The sequence below is a fragment of the Dipteris shenzhenensis genome, chromosome 15 (assembly GCF_047967505.1).
Source record: "Dipteris shenzhenensis isolate YYH24624 ecotype China chromosome 15, Dip_SZ_1.0, whole genome shotgun sequence".
Classification (NCBI taxonomy): Eukaryota; Viridiplantae; Streptophyta; class Polypodiopsida; order Gleicheniales; family Dipteridaceae; genus Dipteris; species Dipteris shenzhenensis.
Genome location: NC_141610.1, coordinates 54,149,735 through 54,168,088, shown reverse-complemented (window position 1 = coordinate 54,168,088; position 18,354 = coordinate 54,149,735). Strand labels below are relative to the sequence as shown.

At 45.2% G+C, this 18,354-nt stretch overlaps 1 protein-coding gene across 2 annotated transcripts; it reads left to right on the top strand.

The window, feature by feature from the left end:
* The first annotated feature begins 4,191 nt into the window (after window positions 1–4,191).
* On the top strand, window positions 4,192–6,879 carry LOC147893994 (pentatricopeptide repeat-containing protein At1g06140, mitochondrial-like). 2 transcript variants are annotated; one of them, XM_087385532.1, is made up of 3 exons: window positions 4,192–4,394; window positions 4,470–4,513; window positions 4,597–6,879. In XM_087385532.1, exons 1-3 carry the CDS (start codon window positions 4,280–4,282, stop codon window positions 6,862–6,864), a joined length of 2,427 nt encoding a protein of 808 aa, XP_087241658.1. In that variant the 5' UTR covers window positions 4,192–4,279; the 3' UTR covers window positions 6,865–6,879. The 2 variants fall into 2 exon arrangements, with proteins under 2 accessions (XP_087241658.1, XP_087241659.1); XM_087385533.1 differs by having other exon boundaries at window positions 4,320–4,394; window positions 4,588–6,879.
* Window positions 6,880–18,354: the final 11,475 nt, after the last annotated feature.

Sequence of the window (18,354 nt, the reverse complement as noted above, 5' to 3'; positions counted from 1 at the left end):
CAGCTCTTTAGAGGATTTTCAGCAGCGGTTATATGCCAGAGAGCCTTTCCTCGGGACTGATTTGCCTCATCCCGAAGGGAGGAGATAGACAGGAGATCCGTCAGTGGCGCCCGATCACTCTTCTTACCACTGCCTACAAAATCCTCGCCAAGATGATCAGTGCCAGAGTTCGGCCTCTACTCCCAGACCTCATCCATGACACTCAGACAGGCTTTGTCCAGGATCGCAGTATCCTGGATAATGTCTTCACCTTTTCAGAGGCGGCGGAGTGGGCTCAGCACAGCGGATCACACCTTGCCATCCTACTTCTCGACTTTGAGAAGGCCTACGATCGAGTGGACTAGTCCTTTCTGGAGGGGACTCTGGAGCAGCTAGGTTTCCCAACAGGTTGGATTCAGGGTATCTCAGCTTTGTACAGGACAGCTTCTAGCAGGGTCATCATTGGAGGCAGGATGGGTGAGCGTTTTAGCTTGGAGAGATCAGTGCGTCAGGGCTGCCCCCTTGCTCCTTACCTGTTTCTCTTCTTTGCCGAGGCTATGACTTACTACCTTCGGGTGAGGTCTACAGGGATCAGGGGTGTTCGCCTTCCACTCCGGGAGGACACGGAGCTCTTGGACTCGGAGTACGCGGATGACACAGCCCTGTATGTCCAGGACAATGAGATGATGCTGGAGAGGGTGAGGATGGCCCTGGAGGTCTTCTGCTCGGCTGCTGGTGCGAAAATCAACTGGAACAAATCAGTTGGTTTCCTCACAGACCCCGAGGCGCGTTCTCAGTGGGGGAGGTTTTTGGGTTTCAGGTGGATCCCACGGGGACAGACAGCTAGATACCTTGGTTTTCAGGTCGGCCTGGACATCACGCCAGCTCAGCAATTTCTCCCGGTGCTAGATTCCATCCGACGGAAGCTGGCTTTCTGGAGCACTGCTAAGCTTTCCCTTGCAGGTCGTGCCCTGGTAGTCAACCAGGTCCTCCTAGCCACGGCTTGGTATGTGGCTTCCTATTGGTGTTTCTCGAGATCCAGCGTGGCACAGCTCAGGAGGCTGGTTCGGAACTTCCTTTGGTCCGGGGAGGATGGCCTCAGAGATACCAGAGCCAGGGTTACTTGGCAGACAGTCATTCTTCCGCAGGCTGAGGGTGGCCTGGGGGTCATCGATCCAGAGCTTCAGAGTCAGGCCTTGTTAGGCAAGCTTGTCATCCGCGGTTTGACCCCGGGGGGGCAGACATGGAAGATGCTACTTCAGCAGGGGTCGGTTCTTGTGTCCCGCGCCGAGGTGGAGAGTGGCTACCGTCCCTCAGGCGGATCTTCACTTCCACCCTGCTCACTCAGCCCCGTTCCCCACTCGTTCGTAGCCTCCTCATGGTTTGGAGGCGGCTCCGCCTCATCAGTCTCATTCAGTCCCCTCCTAGCTGTCAGGAGGAGATCGATCGCCAGCCGCTTATCTGGAACGGTCAGGTCAGAGATGCCTAGGGCCTTCAGTTGGGGGAGAGATCACATATCAGGTGGGATGGCTGGATGAAGGGGCCAGCCCGATCCCTTCGAGTTTGGAGGGACACGTACAGACATCTGGAGACGACTAATCTCGTAGACGTAGCTGGAGGTGCACGTGGAGCCTAGGCGAGACGCACGGAGATCGACGGCGCGATCCCAGCTGATTGGTTGGTTCCACCTGAGCCTCAGATCCTCATGCCTGGTGACGACCGTTGGCTGGGACAGTTCACCCCCCGTGGCATCCCACTGGTGGTCGCAGGACGTATGGATGACTCCTCTATTTCCTTCTTCGCGGTTATGGGGGATGGACGACTCAGGAGAGAAGATGCGCTCATCGACCCCCTACTCCCATGGCAGAGGGTTCAGGTCGTAGGCCTTTTAGGGAAGGTCTGGCGTACCGATCCTAGCATCGAGCAGGATCAGATGCAGCTTTGGCGTCTCTGGCTCTCGAAGGGGCGGGCCTTGTCAGAGCTTGATTGGGACTCAGGAGAGTGGTGTTGGCCAGAGATTGTGACAGGACAGGGGCCGACCTCCTTCTTTGCCTACAACACGACTCTGGGCAGGCGAGTTCTTGGGAGGATGCAAAGCCGCCCCCCCACCCAGCGGCCCAGCTGGTATGCACAGGGTATTTCCAGGTTCTTTTTGCAGGCCTTCTGGAAGGCCTTGTGGGAGAGCTGGCGGCCGCGGAAGATCTCCTACTTCCTGTGGCTTCTTGCCCACAAAGGTCTTCCAGTGGGGAGCTGGTTGCGGCAGATAGGCCAGGACGGATGCTGTCAGATCTGCCATGAGGATGAGGAGTCATCAAAACACTGCCTGTGGACCTGCACTCGCACCCAGGACGTGTGGAGGTGGACTTTCGGGATTCTTACTCGCGCAGCACCGGAGCTAGGATTGATCACTTGGGGCGCGTTCTGTTGGTGCAGCACCGCACCTGGTCTTCATCACTTATTCGAGGCATGCCAGCAGGACCCCACTTTCCTTATCACACAGGGGATGTGGGGGCCGCTCGAGGGTATCCCGCAGCACCTAGCAGAGGCTGATACAGGAGTTCAGGAGAGGCAGCCAGTCTGGGAGATTATTAGCAGCATCGCAAGGTGGCACATTTGGACCTCGCATTGCGCGCAGATCCTCGGTGGCACCTCCTTATCGACTGCCCAGATCATGACGGATATTTGGAGCGAGATTATTCATACCCTCAGAGGCCAGTGGGACCAAATTCAGGGAGATTCCCGGGCCGGCCGGGAGAAGCGGAGACGCTTCCTCCGGGCTTGGGACACACAGGGCCTCTTCTTCGAGCAGACTTCGCAGGGCCTTCGGTGGCGCTACTCACCACCCCGATGGCTGTTCATTCACACTCGCCTTATCCCTCCGTGAGAGAGTGATTTATTTTTGTTACCTTTTAGGGCTGTGTCCGATTTGTGAATGCAGCCCGTCAGCTACAAGCTGACCTTTTATATCTTGCTCTCGAAGTAATATAATTAGCACTGTTTTTTCGACAAAGCTACTAACTTTTTTCATTTCTTTTCAAATGGGCCTTTTTAGTCTAGAAATGGACCATGCAATTAAATGATTATAGTTAGGACGAGGAACATGCTTGGCTATCAACCTCTTCATTCTTCCCAAGTATGCCCTAACCTTGTCTTTTTGGCCCTGCTTGATGTTCCCAAATTGGAGGGCAGGGTCATCTTGTAATCTTTCTATTTGGAATCTTCTTTTGAATTGTTCCGATAGGAGATCCCATGTGCCTCTTTCCTCCACAAGAAGGTCTAAGTACCATTCACAGGCCTCGTCTATCAAGGACAAGGGAAACCAAGCTTCTTTTGAATAATCCGATTGGTCATATGACTGTGACGATTTCGACCTTTGTAGATTGAAAAAAATATGTGAGCAACGGGTCAAAATTAGTGCCTACATGAAGACATCTAATGGAGCCTAAATTGATGGCAAATCGGCCCAAAAAGCTCCTTTACACTAGAACTTCGCAGAGCTCGAATGGATTGACCAAGAAAGCAGCCCTGAAAGTAGGGGTAATTTTGGGCAATTTTTATTAAGGCCCCCCTTGTTCCCTCCCCAAGCCCCTTTTTAAAAAAATAGTGATCATATGTCATTAAAGCTAGTTAGGATAAAGAGGCTGATGCCTTTAAAATGCCAAAAGCCCCCTAATAGGGGGGCAAGTGCCACTCAATACTCGACATAGAAAAAGATGATGTGTAAACTTCTCCTTTCACCATTTTTGGACGAATAGTGCCTTAGTACTGATCCTCACTGGACCTAAGCATTGGCTCTCATAGTTTTCGTTATTCCACAAACCTTTTGAAAAGTTTAAAAATGAAAATTAGCTCCCTACTACTACCTAACAACCACGATAACTTCAAATTTGAATTTTGAATTCATGAAGGGAGTTTCCATCATGGATTAGTGCTAAAAAGTTAGCCTTACCCTAACTCATGCAAGGAAAAATCTATTGTTTTGTTTTGAGTGCCGAGTTTTTCTTCGTGAGGCACTTACACCCACTAGACAACTCATGGAGAAATCTCTTATGTATTCAGCCACCTGAATAACTGACCACAATTTGGAGATAGCTCATGGAGAATTCATCCCCCCCTTATGTATTTGATGGCACCTCAAGGGTGGAGGAGTGGAGAAGATACCACATGACCTTTTCTTTTGGCTTAAGAGATCCCCTAAAATGTGTGCGTGTGTGTGTGTGCCCAGGCCAAGATACGAGGACATTAATGTAGGCATGCTGGCTACAGAAGCGTAATTAAATTAGGGTGGCTTCTTGATACCATGGCTTCCCCATGGGGGGGGAGCCAGGGAGGCAGTGGAGCGATAGCCAGTTTTCCTACCCTTAAACCGCTGGCCATCGCGGAGAGCTCTACTCGATCATACAGTCCCAGTTCAGGTACCGTATCACAAACCACAACTTTTCATTTCAACAAATTTGTCCCTTCATCCTCATTATGTTAATGCTTCGCAGGTCTGTTAAAGACAGAACACCTACCTCCGCGCCGAAATAACATAGTAAGTGTGAAACACAGCGATTTACACATGCTACGCTGTAAACATATTGGCTAGTCTGACGAGTAGGCTGTCAGTTTTAACAGGCGAACCCAAGGGCTCCAGATTTAGGGCATAAAGGTACCAAGTTACTATGGAGAGACATCTGGTACAAGACGGGGTCGGTCAAAGACATGCTCAAAGAAAGTGAGCCCGGAAGCAGGGGAATGTGCTGGGCTAAAGCATTCGCCTGTCAGTCCGACGCACCTAAACAACAAGAACTGCGATACAACAGTGCCGGGGAGCTGCTGGGCTTAGAGGAGGCACTGAATTCTTTGGAACAGTCACCGCAGCTGCCTTCGGTTGAGAACCTTATATGCATCTTGCAGAAGTGCAGAAAAGAGAAAAAATTAGCGGATTCCAAGCGTTTGCATGCCTACATATGTAATTGTGGGCTGCACGTTCATAGATATCTAGGGAATCATCTTGTCCCAGTGTTTGTGGAATGTGGAAGCATGAGCGATGCTCTGCAGCTTTGTAACAGGTTGGTTGATTCAAATGAGTATTCTTGGACTTCTCTCATCATGGGTTATATCGAATGCGGGGAATCACAGCAAGCCCTCAATTTGTACAAGGAAATGCAAGCAGATTGTGTACATCCTAGCCAGTATACGTTTGTGGCCCTAGTGAAGGCTTGTGCTAGGCTCAAAGATGTTGAAAGAGGCCAAGAAATACACGCCGAGATTGCCAGAAAAGGCTTGGATGCAAACCCATTCGTTGGCAACACCTTGGTCGACATGTATGCCAAATGTGGCTCCCTAGCAAAGGCTAGGGAAGCATTTGGCAAGCTTCCAGTTCGAGATATAGTCTCCTGGAATGTAGTAATCTCAGGATATGCAGAGCATGGGCTCAGTGACGAAGTGTTGAAATGTTTCAAACAGATGCAACTGGAGGGTGTCTCTCCAGACGCTGTCACATTTGTTTGCAGCTTGAAAGCTTGTGGTTGCACAGGAGCCATAGACAAGGGCCAAGAAATACATGCTGAGATTGCTAGAAAGGGATTGGAAATAGAGCCTTCTGTTGGCAATACCATAGTCTACATGTATGCTAAGTGTGGCTCGCTTGCAAAAGCACAGGAAGTGCTTGACATGCTTCCAGTTCGAGATATAATCTCGTGGAATGCACTAATTGCAGGATATGCAGAGCATGGCCTTGGTGAGGAATCGCTGAACTGTTTCCGACTGATGCAATTAGAGGGTGTGTCTCCAGATGCTGCCTCATTTGTTTGCAGCTTGAAAGCTTGTGGCAGCGTAGGAGCCATAGATAAGGGCCAGGAAATCCACACTCAGATTGCTAGAAAGGGATTGGAAAGCAATAGTTTTGTTGGTAGCACCTTGGTCAACATGTATGCCAAATGTGGCTCGCTCACAAAAGCACGGGAAGTTTTTGACAAGCTTCTAGTTCGAGATGTAGTCTCATGGACTGCACTAGTTGCAGGGTATGCTGAGCACCGGTTTGGTGAGGAAGCCCTGAACTGCCTTGAACACATGCAAATGGAGGGCATCTCTCCAGATGCTGTCACTTTTGTTTGCAGCTTGAAAGCTTGTAGCAGCACAGGAGCCATAGACAAGGGCAGAGAAATACATGGTGACATTGTCAGAAAGGGGTTGGAAAGAGATCCTTTTGTTGGCAGCACCTTGGTCGATATGTATGCCAAAGGTGGCTCGCTTACAAAAGCAAGGGAAGTGTTTGGCAAGCTTCCAGTTCGAGATGTAGTCTCATGGGGTGCACTAGTTGCAGGGTATGCTGATCATGGGCTTGGTGAGGAAGCGCTGAACTGTTTCGAACAGATGAAATTAGATGGTATCTCTCCGGGTGTAGTGTCATGGAGTGCCCTAATTGCAGGATATGCACAGCTAGGAGAAAGTGAAATTGTTTTCCAAATGGTCGATAGAATGAGAGGAGAAGGCATAAAGCCAAATGGGGTCATATTCCTTAATCTTCTTACTGTCTGCTGTCATGCAGGTCTAGTGAATAAGGGCCAGAAGTATTTTGAGGCCATGAGCAAAGACTATGGGATCACTCCAACTATTGAGCACCACATCTGCATGGTTGATCTCCTTTGCCGTGCAGACAACTTAGATGAGGGGTTAGCGATGGTGGAGAAGATGCCTTTTCAACCTGTTCTTTCGGTGTGGCATATTGTGTTGTGTGCTTGTCAAAAGTGGGGTAATGTGGAGCTTGGAAGAAGGGCCTTTGAATATGCATTGCAATTGGATGAAAAGGATGCTGCAGCTTATGTCTTGATGTCTAACATACATGCAGTTTCTCACATGCGTGAGGACAAGACGAAGGTCAATTCATTGACAGCATAAAAGACAAGCAAGGACAATGCCCAAAGCAAAGATAAAATTTTGTAACGGGGGATACTAAACATTCCCAAAGCAAAGATAAAATTTACCTGTACTTCTGTTGTGGGGGATACAAAATATTCCCAAAGCAAAGTTATTTATATGCAAAGTTAGAAGACCTTTCCATCAAAACGTGGAAGAGCATGTCCCAGATTTGCATTGTGTGTCACTGGACGCATCCAATTATGCAAAGAATGGTGGGTTATTGTGGCACAGCAGAAACTGGCTTACTGAATACGCTTAAGGGGACACCCATACATGTTGTAAAATATCTCCGGGGTTGCGATGATTTGAATGCAACCACTACACTTTTATCAAAGATACAGCAGTAAAACCATGTTCATGACTAAGCCAGTGTCCCTCTTATTTGCTAGGATGATGGAAAGAGGGTGAGGTGTACTTCAAGAAGGATGAAAGTAAATGCATCATGGTTGCACTCCCTTTGATAAGACAGCGATCCTGTTCTGAAATACAAGCTGGGGTAAGTTCTAAACCTACAGTTCCCAGAAATGGAGTTCACAGTTACTGTAAATCAACAAAGCTCAAGAGTTTATGATTCTGCAAGCTGCAGCTTGAAACCTTTTTTGGGAATTTTTTGGACGCAGTGATCCTTCCCATTTCTGTGCCTACTCTTATGTTTGAATATCTTATGTGTATTACAGTAGATGGTTTGTTGGGCATGTCCTTCCATTTGATAAAGTATTTGACCCATGCTTATGTTCTTAAGGATTCTTTTTCAATTATCTATAATAAATTTCTTTAAATATGTCGAGATTAAGTTAATCTATGTAGAGCATCTGCCTCCACAATAAATGACACTGAAAAAGATAAAATCAGGACATACCAACACAGGGGCATGAGTCAATGTGATGTCAGATGATCAAAATGGCCTGTGCTTGCAAGAAAGCATCATTCTTAAAGACATCGCGGGAGGGCCTGCCCTCTTGGCAAAGTGATGTATGAAATGCCTGTAGAAGGAGGCAAGGCCTGAAAATCCTCTCAACTAGGTGGGATTGTGGCCACATCCCTCACACATTTCTCCTGTGAAGGGTCCACTCGAATTCCATTCCTGCCCACAATGGACCCGATGTGGTCAACTCTTCTGCTATAAATGTGTACTTTTTGGCCTTAAAATAAAGCTGGTGCAACCTCAAGAATTTTGGCACCTGTTTGGCATGCCCAATGTGCTCCTGTTTGCTTTTGCTGCAAATGAGAATGTCGTTTTAAAAAACAGCACATTACAGAATATAAGTGGCTACACAACATCTTGTTCATCAGCCCCTGAAAGGTGGCTGGTGCATTAGTTAGTCTGAATGGTATCACTTTGGGGGAAAGGCTGTCTTGTGCTCATCACCCTTTTTCTCTCTGATCTAGAGGTCTCTTGACCTCAAGTTTATCTTCTTGAGTTTTTCCAACAAGTCATCAACCCTTGGGATTGTTTGCCATAATGGCCTTGTGGAGATCTATGTACTATGCGAAATAAGGTTCTTAAGAAACTTCTTGACCTGCTCTGCTACTTCCTAGAGAGACGATATGGAGCCCTATTGATGGGCTTGTTCAAGACTCTAAAGCTATAGCATGGTGAACTTTCTCTTTGGAGGCAATTGATGTTGGCATATGAGCAAATTGCTGCTGAATATCAGCATCCTCCACCTAATGGGTACACTTGTGGAGATCTATGTACTATGCGAAATAAGGTTCTTAAGAAACTTCTTGACCTGCTCTGCTACTTCCTAGAGAGACGATATGGAGCCCTATTGATGGGCTTGTTCAAGACTCTAAAGCTATAGCATGGTGAACTCTCTTTGGAGGCAATTGATGTTGGCATATGAGCAAATTGCTGCTGAATATCAGCATCCTCCACCTATTGGGTACACTCCCTATCTAAGGTTTGGTCACGTGCAATGCATATAAGGCAAGAGTTTCCTGGCCAGTTGCCTTGCTAATATCAGCTGCATTTTTTGGGCTGTCAAACGTTATATGCAAAATGGAGAATCGTGACATTTAGATTGACTGTTAACTCCCCAAGAGATTTCATCCAGTCCAATCTGAGAACGAAGGTAATGGGACTCATGTCCAAGGTAAAGAGATCTATTGCAAAACCATGATCGTGTGAGAATTGGACCTGTGCATGCTAGCAGCATAGCTTGCTAATCATGTGTTGTTCATTGGCACGTTCAACTCTTTACCCATTATTAATCTCTCTGTGCCATCGAATCTGGATTGTTGAGACAAAGTACTAGAAGAGCTTCTAGATTCATTCATAATTTGATCCGAGTCTTTGTGAAGAACCAGACAGACTTTTTTCTTATTTTGGGGGGGGGGTCAAAGAAGAACCAGACTTACAAAAAATGCACATGGGTGCAATGCATGCAGAATTTTGACGCTGATTGGGCACTCCAATGGATGCATGCAAGGTGGTAGAGAGAATACTGTGTATCATTACAATGATGGGGGATACCCCTTCGTTTATGTCCCTTGAGACCTACCCTTAGCCTATGACCCATGCACCTACCATTCCATGTGAGGGCATGACGTGGGTCGGGGAGCTCAGGGGGTCAACGTAGGCACGGGCGCAACGGGTTTCAGGACCTAGACACATGGGTGCACATCTTTATTAATAAAATAAGTGTTACATGTCCAAATTTGGTGTTGTCTGAAGCAGTGACTCCAGCTCCATGGGTCCTATCTACTCAGATGATCCACTGGCATAACAGTATTGGTCTGTGTCCATCATAACTACAAACTCATGTGACAAACAATCATGTAATAATGTTATAGTGTCTATTAATTGACAAAATAGTCATTTCTCTATTAAAAATTCTCAATATTGTGTTTTTTTAAAGTGTCATTTTATTCTTCTCACTTTTAGTTGTTTTTTATTGGGGGCGAGAGAGAGAGTGTATTCTTGTTTTTTGGTTGATTTTTTTTGTTGATTTGTTTGTTTACTTTTGCTTACTCAGCTTTTTCCTTTCTTCTTTATTTCTTGCTCTCTCTCTCTTTTGTTGCATTGATTGAGTAAGCACTGGGTTTGCCGAAGACACTCCACAGGTCTTTAGAAACCCAATATAGCTACTTATGCTTGGGCACTGATGACGATATAAGTGTTGCTTTGCTTGCTAAGTACGTCTATCTTTTCTTTTTCAAATTCTTTGTTACCTTCTTTTTTCTTCTCTTTTGTTTTCTTTGTAGAAATTTGGATTTTTGAACAACAAAAATCTGAAATTTTATTATTGGATATATTCTAGTCTTACAAAGGTATTATTGTCTATCACCTTAGTGGATATGCAAAGTATTTGATTTTTTGTCCAAGTGGTAATGAGTTGTTCAACTATATCGAAGTATCGTACGCGGGTGTAGAAGCCCCAACAGCTAAAAATCCTCAATAGTGTGTTTTGAAATGAAGTCATTTTATTCTTTTCACTTATAGTTGTTTCTCTTATGGGCGGAGAGAGAGAGAGAGAGAGAGACAAAGACAGAGACAAAGAGATTATATTGTATTAACGTCTAGAGTGACATCTAGAGTATTATAGTGGGTGACATCCAGAGTGACACCTCAAGTCGGTCAGTCTTCTTTCGGTATTATAGTATTATTGTATTATAGTGGGTGACGTCCAGAGTGACACCTCAAGTCGGTCAGTCTTCTTTCAGTAGGGCAGTGATGAGTTGAACCTCTATCGTGCGTGGTCTGGTCAACCTTAATGGCACCTGCTCTGTTGTTTTTGTCGTCTTTACCCACTGTTGATCCATACTGCCCTCATGTTTACTATCTCCTCATCCTCTACTCCAATGTGTCTAGGGATGACGAAGGCATAAAAATCAATGACGTGTGTGCCCGATCAGTGTCCTATGGTGATGTCCCCTCTTGTTATCTGATCTAGTATAGCAGTCTCACTTTGTGTCGCATCTCCATCAGAAAGAGGCCAACACACACCTGGCTATGGGAGTGGATAAAACGAGAGTGGGTCGAGCCCGTGTCTCTTTTAAAAGAAGCAATGATAGCGTCCTCAGATCTCATAGTAAATAGGAAAAATACTGAGGAAATGCTCCTCTGTTACAAGTCAAGTTTGTTGCTCTCTAGGGGTGCCTATGGCTCTTCTTGCCTCAATTCTCAACTGATGAGATGAGACGTGCATCTGTCCTATGGAAATTCTCAACACATGGCAACCTGTCTGTCCTTAAGATACTGGGGCCTGATGATCAATCCATCCTCTAATACTCTTAGGAAGTGATTCCGGTAGAATTAGATCTTGGTAGGAAACTTTTGGTCCGCTCCCCAAGTCCGTGAAGTGTATAACTGGAGTAGGTCCAACTGAATGATACGGTTGATCTCATCTCGTGGGATCTGGAGGGATGGGGAGTCCAAACTATACTGAAAGGGGGGGAGGGGACCCATTTGAATACCTTGCTACCGAAACCATTTGGAGATGGGTGCATACCAGGCTTTGTTGTCCTTAGTCTCAACTAGCCATGTAGATGACTATGTAGATATGTCATTGTCTGGAAGATGGCATCGATTAGCAATGGTATCATAGTTAACTCAGCTTGTATGATTTGGTGAGTGATTGACAACGTCCTCCTGAACATCTTGGACACCATGAGAACCTGTGGCCTCTCGAATCTTTGCCACTCAATTGTCAGTAAATCACATCTGCAAAAGTGTGCTGCATACATGGCTGTCCGTCTCACTAGTTTATTAAAGAGGCACCTCTTCGTCAAGGGATCTTGCAAGTTTGCCTTGAAACAATGTCTTTCTAGCTGAGCTAGAGCTCCCTGCCCTCGTGTGAGTCGCGCTCAAGGTGTGTGTGTCATTGTGAAGACAGGCCCATGAAAACTGATCCAAGATAGGTATACAACTATACTATCTCCACTGGCTACCCTCGGTATGTGAAACTATGTCGTTGAAGTACTGCTCGCGAGGTGTTGAAGATTATAACCTTGGTCTTGCCAAGGTTGATTGTCCAGTCTCTCTCCCTACTAAACACCTCTAGAGCCCCAAGTAGGCCTGCTGCAGAAGAGGAGATGAGAAAGAGAGAGAGAGAGAGAGAGAGAGAGAGAGAGAGAGAGGAAGAAGAAGAAGGAGAATGTATTATCGTCCTTCGGGGGTCGAGAAACCAACCCATGGGACCCATAAGCACAACAATACAAGTGTCTCCTTCCTTTTGTGGAAGGGAATAAGAGGGCAACTATTCTGAGACAGATTGTGTGATACAATATTCACGATGTTTGAGAGTCTTGGCAATAAAATTACCCACACAGAGAGAGAGAGAGAGAGAGAGAGAGAGAGTTTATTCTTGTTTGTTGGTCGATTTTGTTTCTTGAGTTGTTTGTTTACTTTTGCTTACTCACCTTTTTCCTTTCTTCTTTATTTCTTGCTCTCTTTCTGTTATGAGAAAAAGCGGGTTTATATTAAAAGGAAAGAGTCAATATGTACATAGTTCAAAAAGTTCCTATGACTTCAAAAAAGGGACACCTTCAGCTGAACCAACAGTAACAACAAAAAAACAGAAAATTGTCTGTATCTCCCAACCACTACACAGTAGTATCTTGAGGCTCTTCTTTGGGGACAACGTGCGCTACCACTCGAAGAATAACTATACCAGGAATTTGAGGGTAGGGATGCGGTTTTTTGGCTTTGACTTTTGGTCCTGGAGCGGGAGGCTGGAAATCCTTTGGAGTGACAACTTTGAAAGTACTCCTGCCGGGTCATTTCTTGAGACATGCCTCTTATACACCAGAAGAGGGTAAGAAACCGTAGGAGGCAAAGTCAGAGAGGGCATAATATAGGCAGGAGGAGGCAGAGGAGAGGCAGGGGCAGTATTAGTAGCCTGAGAGAAGGGAAGCAAGAGAGAAGCCGCATGAGGCAGTGAAGAAGCGGGCATAGGGAGCACATGGAAGGAGAAAGTGGGCACAGGTTCCTTGGCCTGCAGGGCTGTTTGATCGGGAGCCAATCTTGAGAAGATTTCCCGCCTACAACAATAAATTCAAGAATGTTGTAAGAAAGACGAGTAGCTTGCGAGACAAAAGACCACTCTGTTGGCCCAGATGCAAAAGTAGGTTGGAAAAGAGGCGGATTCTTCAGCAGCAACGAGCCCTCCATCGGTCCATACCCCTCTTTCTTGTGTTCATCAAAATTTCATTAGTATCAGCGAGAACGTTGCTAAAAACCTTAGAGCATCTATGCAACCATAAAGACCATAATATTGAGCTGCGCATAGAATTCTAGTTGGCCGAGGCTCTATTCGACATGTCCCCCAACAACAAAAAAGTATAATTAACCGGGCACAGAGTTTGTGAACAACCTCCCAAACGACTCTTGAAAAACTGCAGTTTAGGAACAATTATCTTCCTGAGTACTGCAACATCTTTGGCACAAACCATCGCCCTACCCAATTTTTAAAGCCTGTTTAGTAGTCCAAACCACTTTGTGAAGGATGAGCCATAAAAGGCAGGTCTGCTTCTTTGGAATGTTTCTGTCCCAGAGTTTCTCAAACCTCTTGACCCATGTCCTCTAGGTGGCTTTCTGTGCCATCTTTGGTTTAGTTGTTCTATCAAATCCTTTTGTCCTTTGACAAAAATGGGGACAAGAAACATCTTTGTATGACCCGCCCATCTAAATTCTCTAGTAGAAGGAGGAGCCCTTTCCCCCATCCACGAGATTGCTTCTCTATTCTAGAGTGTCTGTCTCTCATAGAGCAGTAAATACCAAGACCTCCAACTGACTTCGGCATTGTGCAGATTTGCCATTTGACTTTGGGAACCTTGTGGTTGACCGAACTCTCCTCCCCACAAAAAGGTTCTAAATAAAATGTTGAGTCGTCTAAGGAATTTCTTTGTTGGGTACCAACAAGAAATGAAGTAAATGATGGAGGGATAAATGTAGTGATTAAGGACAAATTTATGTCTTGCTAATGTTGGCTGCAAGCCTTGCCATCTATTCACCTTGCTTTTGACCCGATCTAGGATTTAACCCACTTGTCCTTCACACTGAATCCCTTCGGAATTCCAAGGAATCTGAAAACTTCTCCTTCTCTGATCTCTTTACAGCCTTTGTTAGAGAGAAAAAGAGGAGGAGGGCTCCTAGTGCCATAAATCTCTTTTTTCTCATGGTTGACTTTGGAACTAGAGGCCAGGCAGAATGTATTTAGACACTCCAAGGTAGCCCTTACTGACTCTTCATCATTATGTGGAGTTCGATTTGTGTCATCTACAAATTGTTGGCACATAATCTGTCTTTCCCCTTCCACGTGTATTCCCTTTACGTTTCCTTTATCCAAGTCATCATTTACCAGCCATCCTAGTGCATCTGCAGCTATAGCAAAGAGTAGGGGAGCTAGCAAGCATCCTTGTCTAATTGATCTTTTAGATACAAAGGGTTGAGATGTTGTGCCATTAACCTCGACTTTTACTTCTAGCTTGACATAGAAGTAATTCTACATAAGAGCTAAAACCAGGGCCAGCTCCCATGTCCTTGAGGGAAGACAAAATGAAGCCCCATTCCATTCTATCATAAGCTTTGTCGAAGTCAATTTTAAGGAAGCAAATGTTTCCTAAGCCAACTCAAGCCCTTCCCACAGAGTGAGGATAGCTTCTAAAATATGCCTTCCTTGAATGAAACCCTTTTGATCCTCTCTTAGTCAACAATGGCTAGGGCTTTAGCAAAGATCTTGTAGCTGTAGTTCAGCATGGTCAACGGTCTCCTATTCTTGAATTCCTCTTTTGGGCCACCCTTAGGTATGAGTTTTATCATTCTTGTGTTTATTCTCAGGTCTAAAAACCCGTTCTCTTTGGACTCTTGCCATAACAAAAATAGATAAGGACCTATTGTTTCCCATAAAACTTGATAGAAGTCCACAGGAAGCCCATCCTCTCCAGGTGTCTTACCCTTCCCCATTTGATCAACTGCTCCTTTTAGCTCTTCTAAAGTGAGGTCTCTCTCCAGATAGATGCTATCAAAGGTGAAAACTTTTCTTTCTCTTACTTTAGAGCATTTCACTCGAGCTCTAGCCTTTTTTGTTGTGACAGCCTCCTCCTCTCCTAACAGCTGTTGAAAATGTCTAGAGATCACCTCTAGGATTTCCCCCGAGTCTTGAATGAATATGTCCTCAATTTGAAGAGCCTCTAAGGATTCTTTAGCGTGCTTTTTTTGGAGGATTTTGAACATATCATCATTGACCTTGTCTGCTCTTCCAGGCCACCATTCACGAGTATAGACCTTGGCCTGATTAGCTGCTATTTTGCTTTTGCTCTAAGTTTCTCTCTAACAATCCTCATCTATCTCTATCCCTATTCAGTATTGTCCCTCTCAAGAAGAGCTAATTGATCTTCCAGGTGTTGAGTCCTAAGGGTTATGGCTTTGTCAACTCTATGTTTAACTGCTTTTAGAAAGACTCTTGTCCTATCTATGGCTCTAATCCATTTATCTGTTGCACTCGCAATCCCACCAAAGGCATTGTTCCAAATTTTAACAATCTTAGCCTTGACATACGGGAGGTGAAAAAAGAAAGGGTTGGCTTTAAACCAGGAGCAGCCAATGACCCCCTCTTCCTTTTCAAGGACGATTGAAATAGGTTTATGGCTCAGAGAAGGGGAGCGTTACCAAGGCTCTACCCTTAAAACATATCGGATCATCAACAATTTTCTTGGAACATAGGCTCTGTCCAGATGCCCTTTTCTGTGAAGCTGCCCTATGTGGTTGTTAGTCCAAGTAAAAGCAGTGTCTTCTGAAATTTCAACCAACTCTGCCCTCTCTTTGAGGCAAGTCCAAGCATTCAGTTCATGCCCTCTGATCACATTGAGTATCCCAGCCCATGTGTCTTCTACTCTCGACCATGTTGAAATCTCCAAGTAACAAAGAATTGTCTAAAAGGAAAACACTTTCCCAAAGAAGTGCTCTATCCCCAGTCGAGTTTGGAGCATAAACCAAAAAAACCTCTCTTTCTCTTTTGTTTAATTGAATGTATTTTAGTAAGCATTGGGTTTTCCCAAGAGGCTCCATGGGTCTTTAAATGCCTCACCCTCCTGCTTGGATGCTTTGGTTTTCCCTTTGATTGAATTTGTCTTGGTAATTTTAGCCAAGAGGATAGGACATTTATGCCATGCATGGTGTTTCTTACATCCAAAACGTGTTCCTTCCTTCAATCAACCCTTCTTTTCTTCATCTCAGCAATGGAAGGAAATGGCACCCATCCAGGATGTGGCTGGCCATTTACATTCTCTACAATAGTCTATCCCTTTCCCTTATTGAAGGGTTTATGAGGACTCAACTTTCTCTCAACTATTTCAGCCAATTTAGGGACGTCTCTAAGAGTGATTGGGTTGAACATTTCAACCTGATATCCTACTTTCAAGCATAGTGCTTCTTCTATCTTCATCACTCTTTTTGTGTAACTCTAAAGAGAGTTTCCAAAACTTGGCTATAAATTTTGCATTTCTCTCATTGTGAAATCGCCTAAACCTTTCCCAATGGAAGGTCAAGTCCTCTTCATGCCTCAGAGGCATGAAAGTGGCTTTTAGTTTCTCCACAAACTTAGCACATACAATGATAGGCTCTCTTCTTGTTTATACCAAACACTGCCACATTAAAGCATCCTTTTGTACATGCAATCTACCAAGAGCAAGCTTCTCTTGATCAGTCTTGTCTTGATGGGAAAAGTACAGCTTAGAATGGTGAGTCCTCCAATTAAGGATTTTAATAGCCTCCCTTGCTCCATCATATTTAGGTAATTCAATTCTCTATCGTGGATTCGACTCTTTTAGACCCTTATCCTTCCATCCTTTCATTTTACTAATAAAAGAGAGTAAATGATTTGCTGTAATTTCAAAACAGATGTTTATCTTATAGAAAGGCAATTATCCAGCTCCAACTTCGTTTCCGTCATAAAACAAGCTGAATTGAGCTCAACTTTTGAGCCCTTCTTCCTTGTCTTTGCTATAAACTAACTCACTCATTTAGGCCTCTTAATTTGAGAGAATCAAAGGTCTCAACACCGTTATAGGAGATACTTGAACCCCTTGAGACCTCGTTTTGATCCGACTTTCCATTGGGGCGAGGGGAGGGGAGAGGGGCCATTTTCCTCACAATTTAAGGGTACATTCACATAGAGGGCATCGCTCGTCGAATCCCGCTCGCCCCTCTGCCTACTTGCTCGCCCTTCCGCCTTTCCTCCGACTCGCACTCCTGCCTACCTGCTCGTTCCTCCACCTCCCTACTAGCTCCCCCGCTTGGCCTCCGGCTTGCCCCCCCCATCACTGCTCCAGCCGCATTTGCTCCTTCTTGCCTGCTTCGCCCCTCCTTTTCACCCCTGCTGTTGCTCCATGCCTTCTGCCTGCAATTCTACCTTGTAGCCCCTCGCCTACACCTACAACTCTGCTCGGTGGTCCTCCATCTTTGCCTACAGCCCTCCACCTCCTTCTGCAGCCTCTTGCCTCCACTTAGTCCGCCTCACCTTCCACCCTCAACCTCCCTCTCCACTCCCCACTCTTAGCCTCCTATCTCATACCCCATTCCCTGTTTAAAATTCAAGAAATTTATTAGAAATCCCTTCCCCGAGAACCTTTGCAATGCATCGAGAATGGACCTCCCTAGTATATCTCGATTCAAAGATACATGTGGAAGGAAAGCCTCAATGGGTGCCACGATAATAGTGCACCAATTTGCAGGTCATTGGTGTGTTGGTTTGCAAATCCTCGGGCGTCTCTCTTGCTCTAGCCAGAGCCATGCCTATTGTCTATCCATATGATGCGATGGATGTCTGCATGATGATTCCTATCATTATGTCTACATCTCCTTCTCTTACCTCACTGCCGCACTCTTTTCCGGTACTTCAGCAAATGGGTGCAATGCATATTGGATTTTGACACTAATTAGGCCATCCAATGGGGGAAGAGCATCCTCGTGAGAGTATTTTTTATATTTGACCTATATGCAAGGTGAGAGAGATTCCAGATGCATGGAAGGTGGTAGAGAGAATGCCATGTATGATCACATTGAAGGGGGATATCCCTTCATTAACGTCCCTTGACATTGCTCAAGGTCCATCTTCCCATTTAGACCTACCCTTAGCATATGACCCATGCACCTACGAATCAATGCACTTTGATGTACCCTTACCTTTCCTATTACCTCTAGGACCCAGACACATGGGTGCACACCTTTAATAATAAAACAAGTGCTACATGTCCAAAGTTGGTGCCATATGAAGCAATGGCTCCAGCTCGACATGCCCTATCTACCCAGAGGATTCACTACCATAACAATATAAGTCAGTTTCCATCATAAATACAAAGACATTATGCCATCAAATTGGTGCATCATGTAATAATGTTCTAATGTCTATTAATAGAAAATAGTTGTTTCTCTTGTCAAGACAATTTTAACTTTTTACAAAGTCTTAGTGTTAAAAAAACTATGGCTTCTCCTGTTGTCTACTAATGTAGAACAGTCCTGTCATC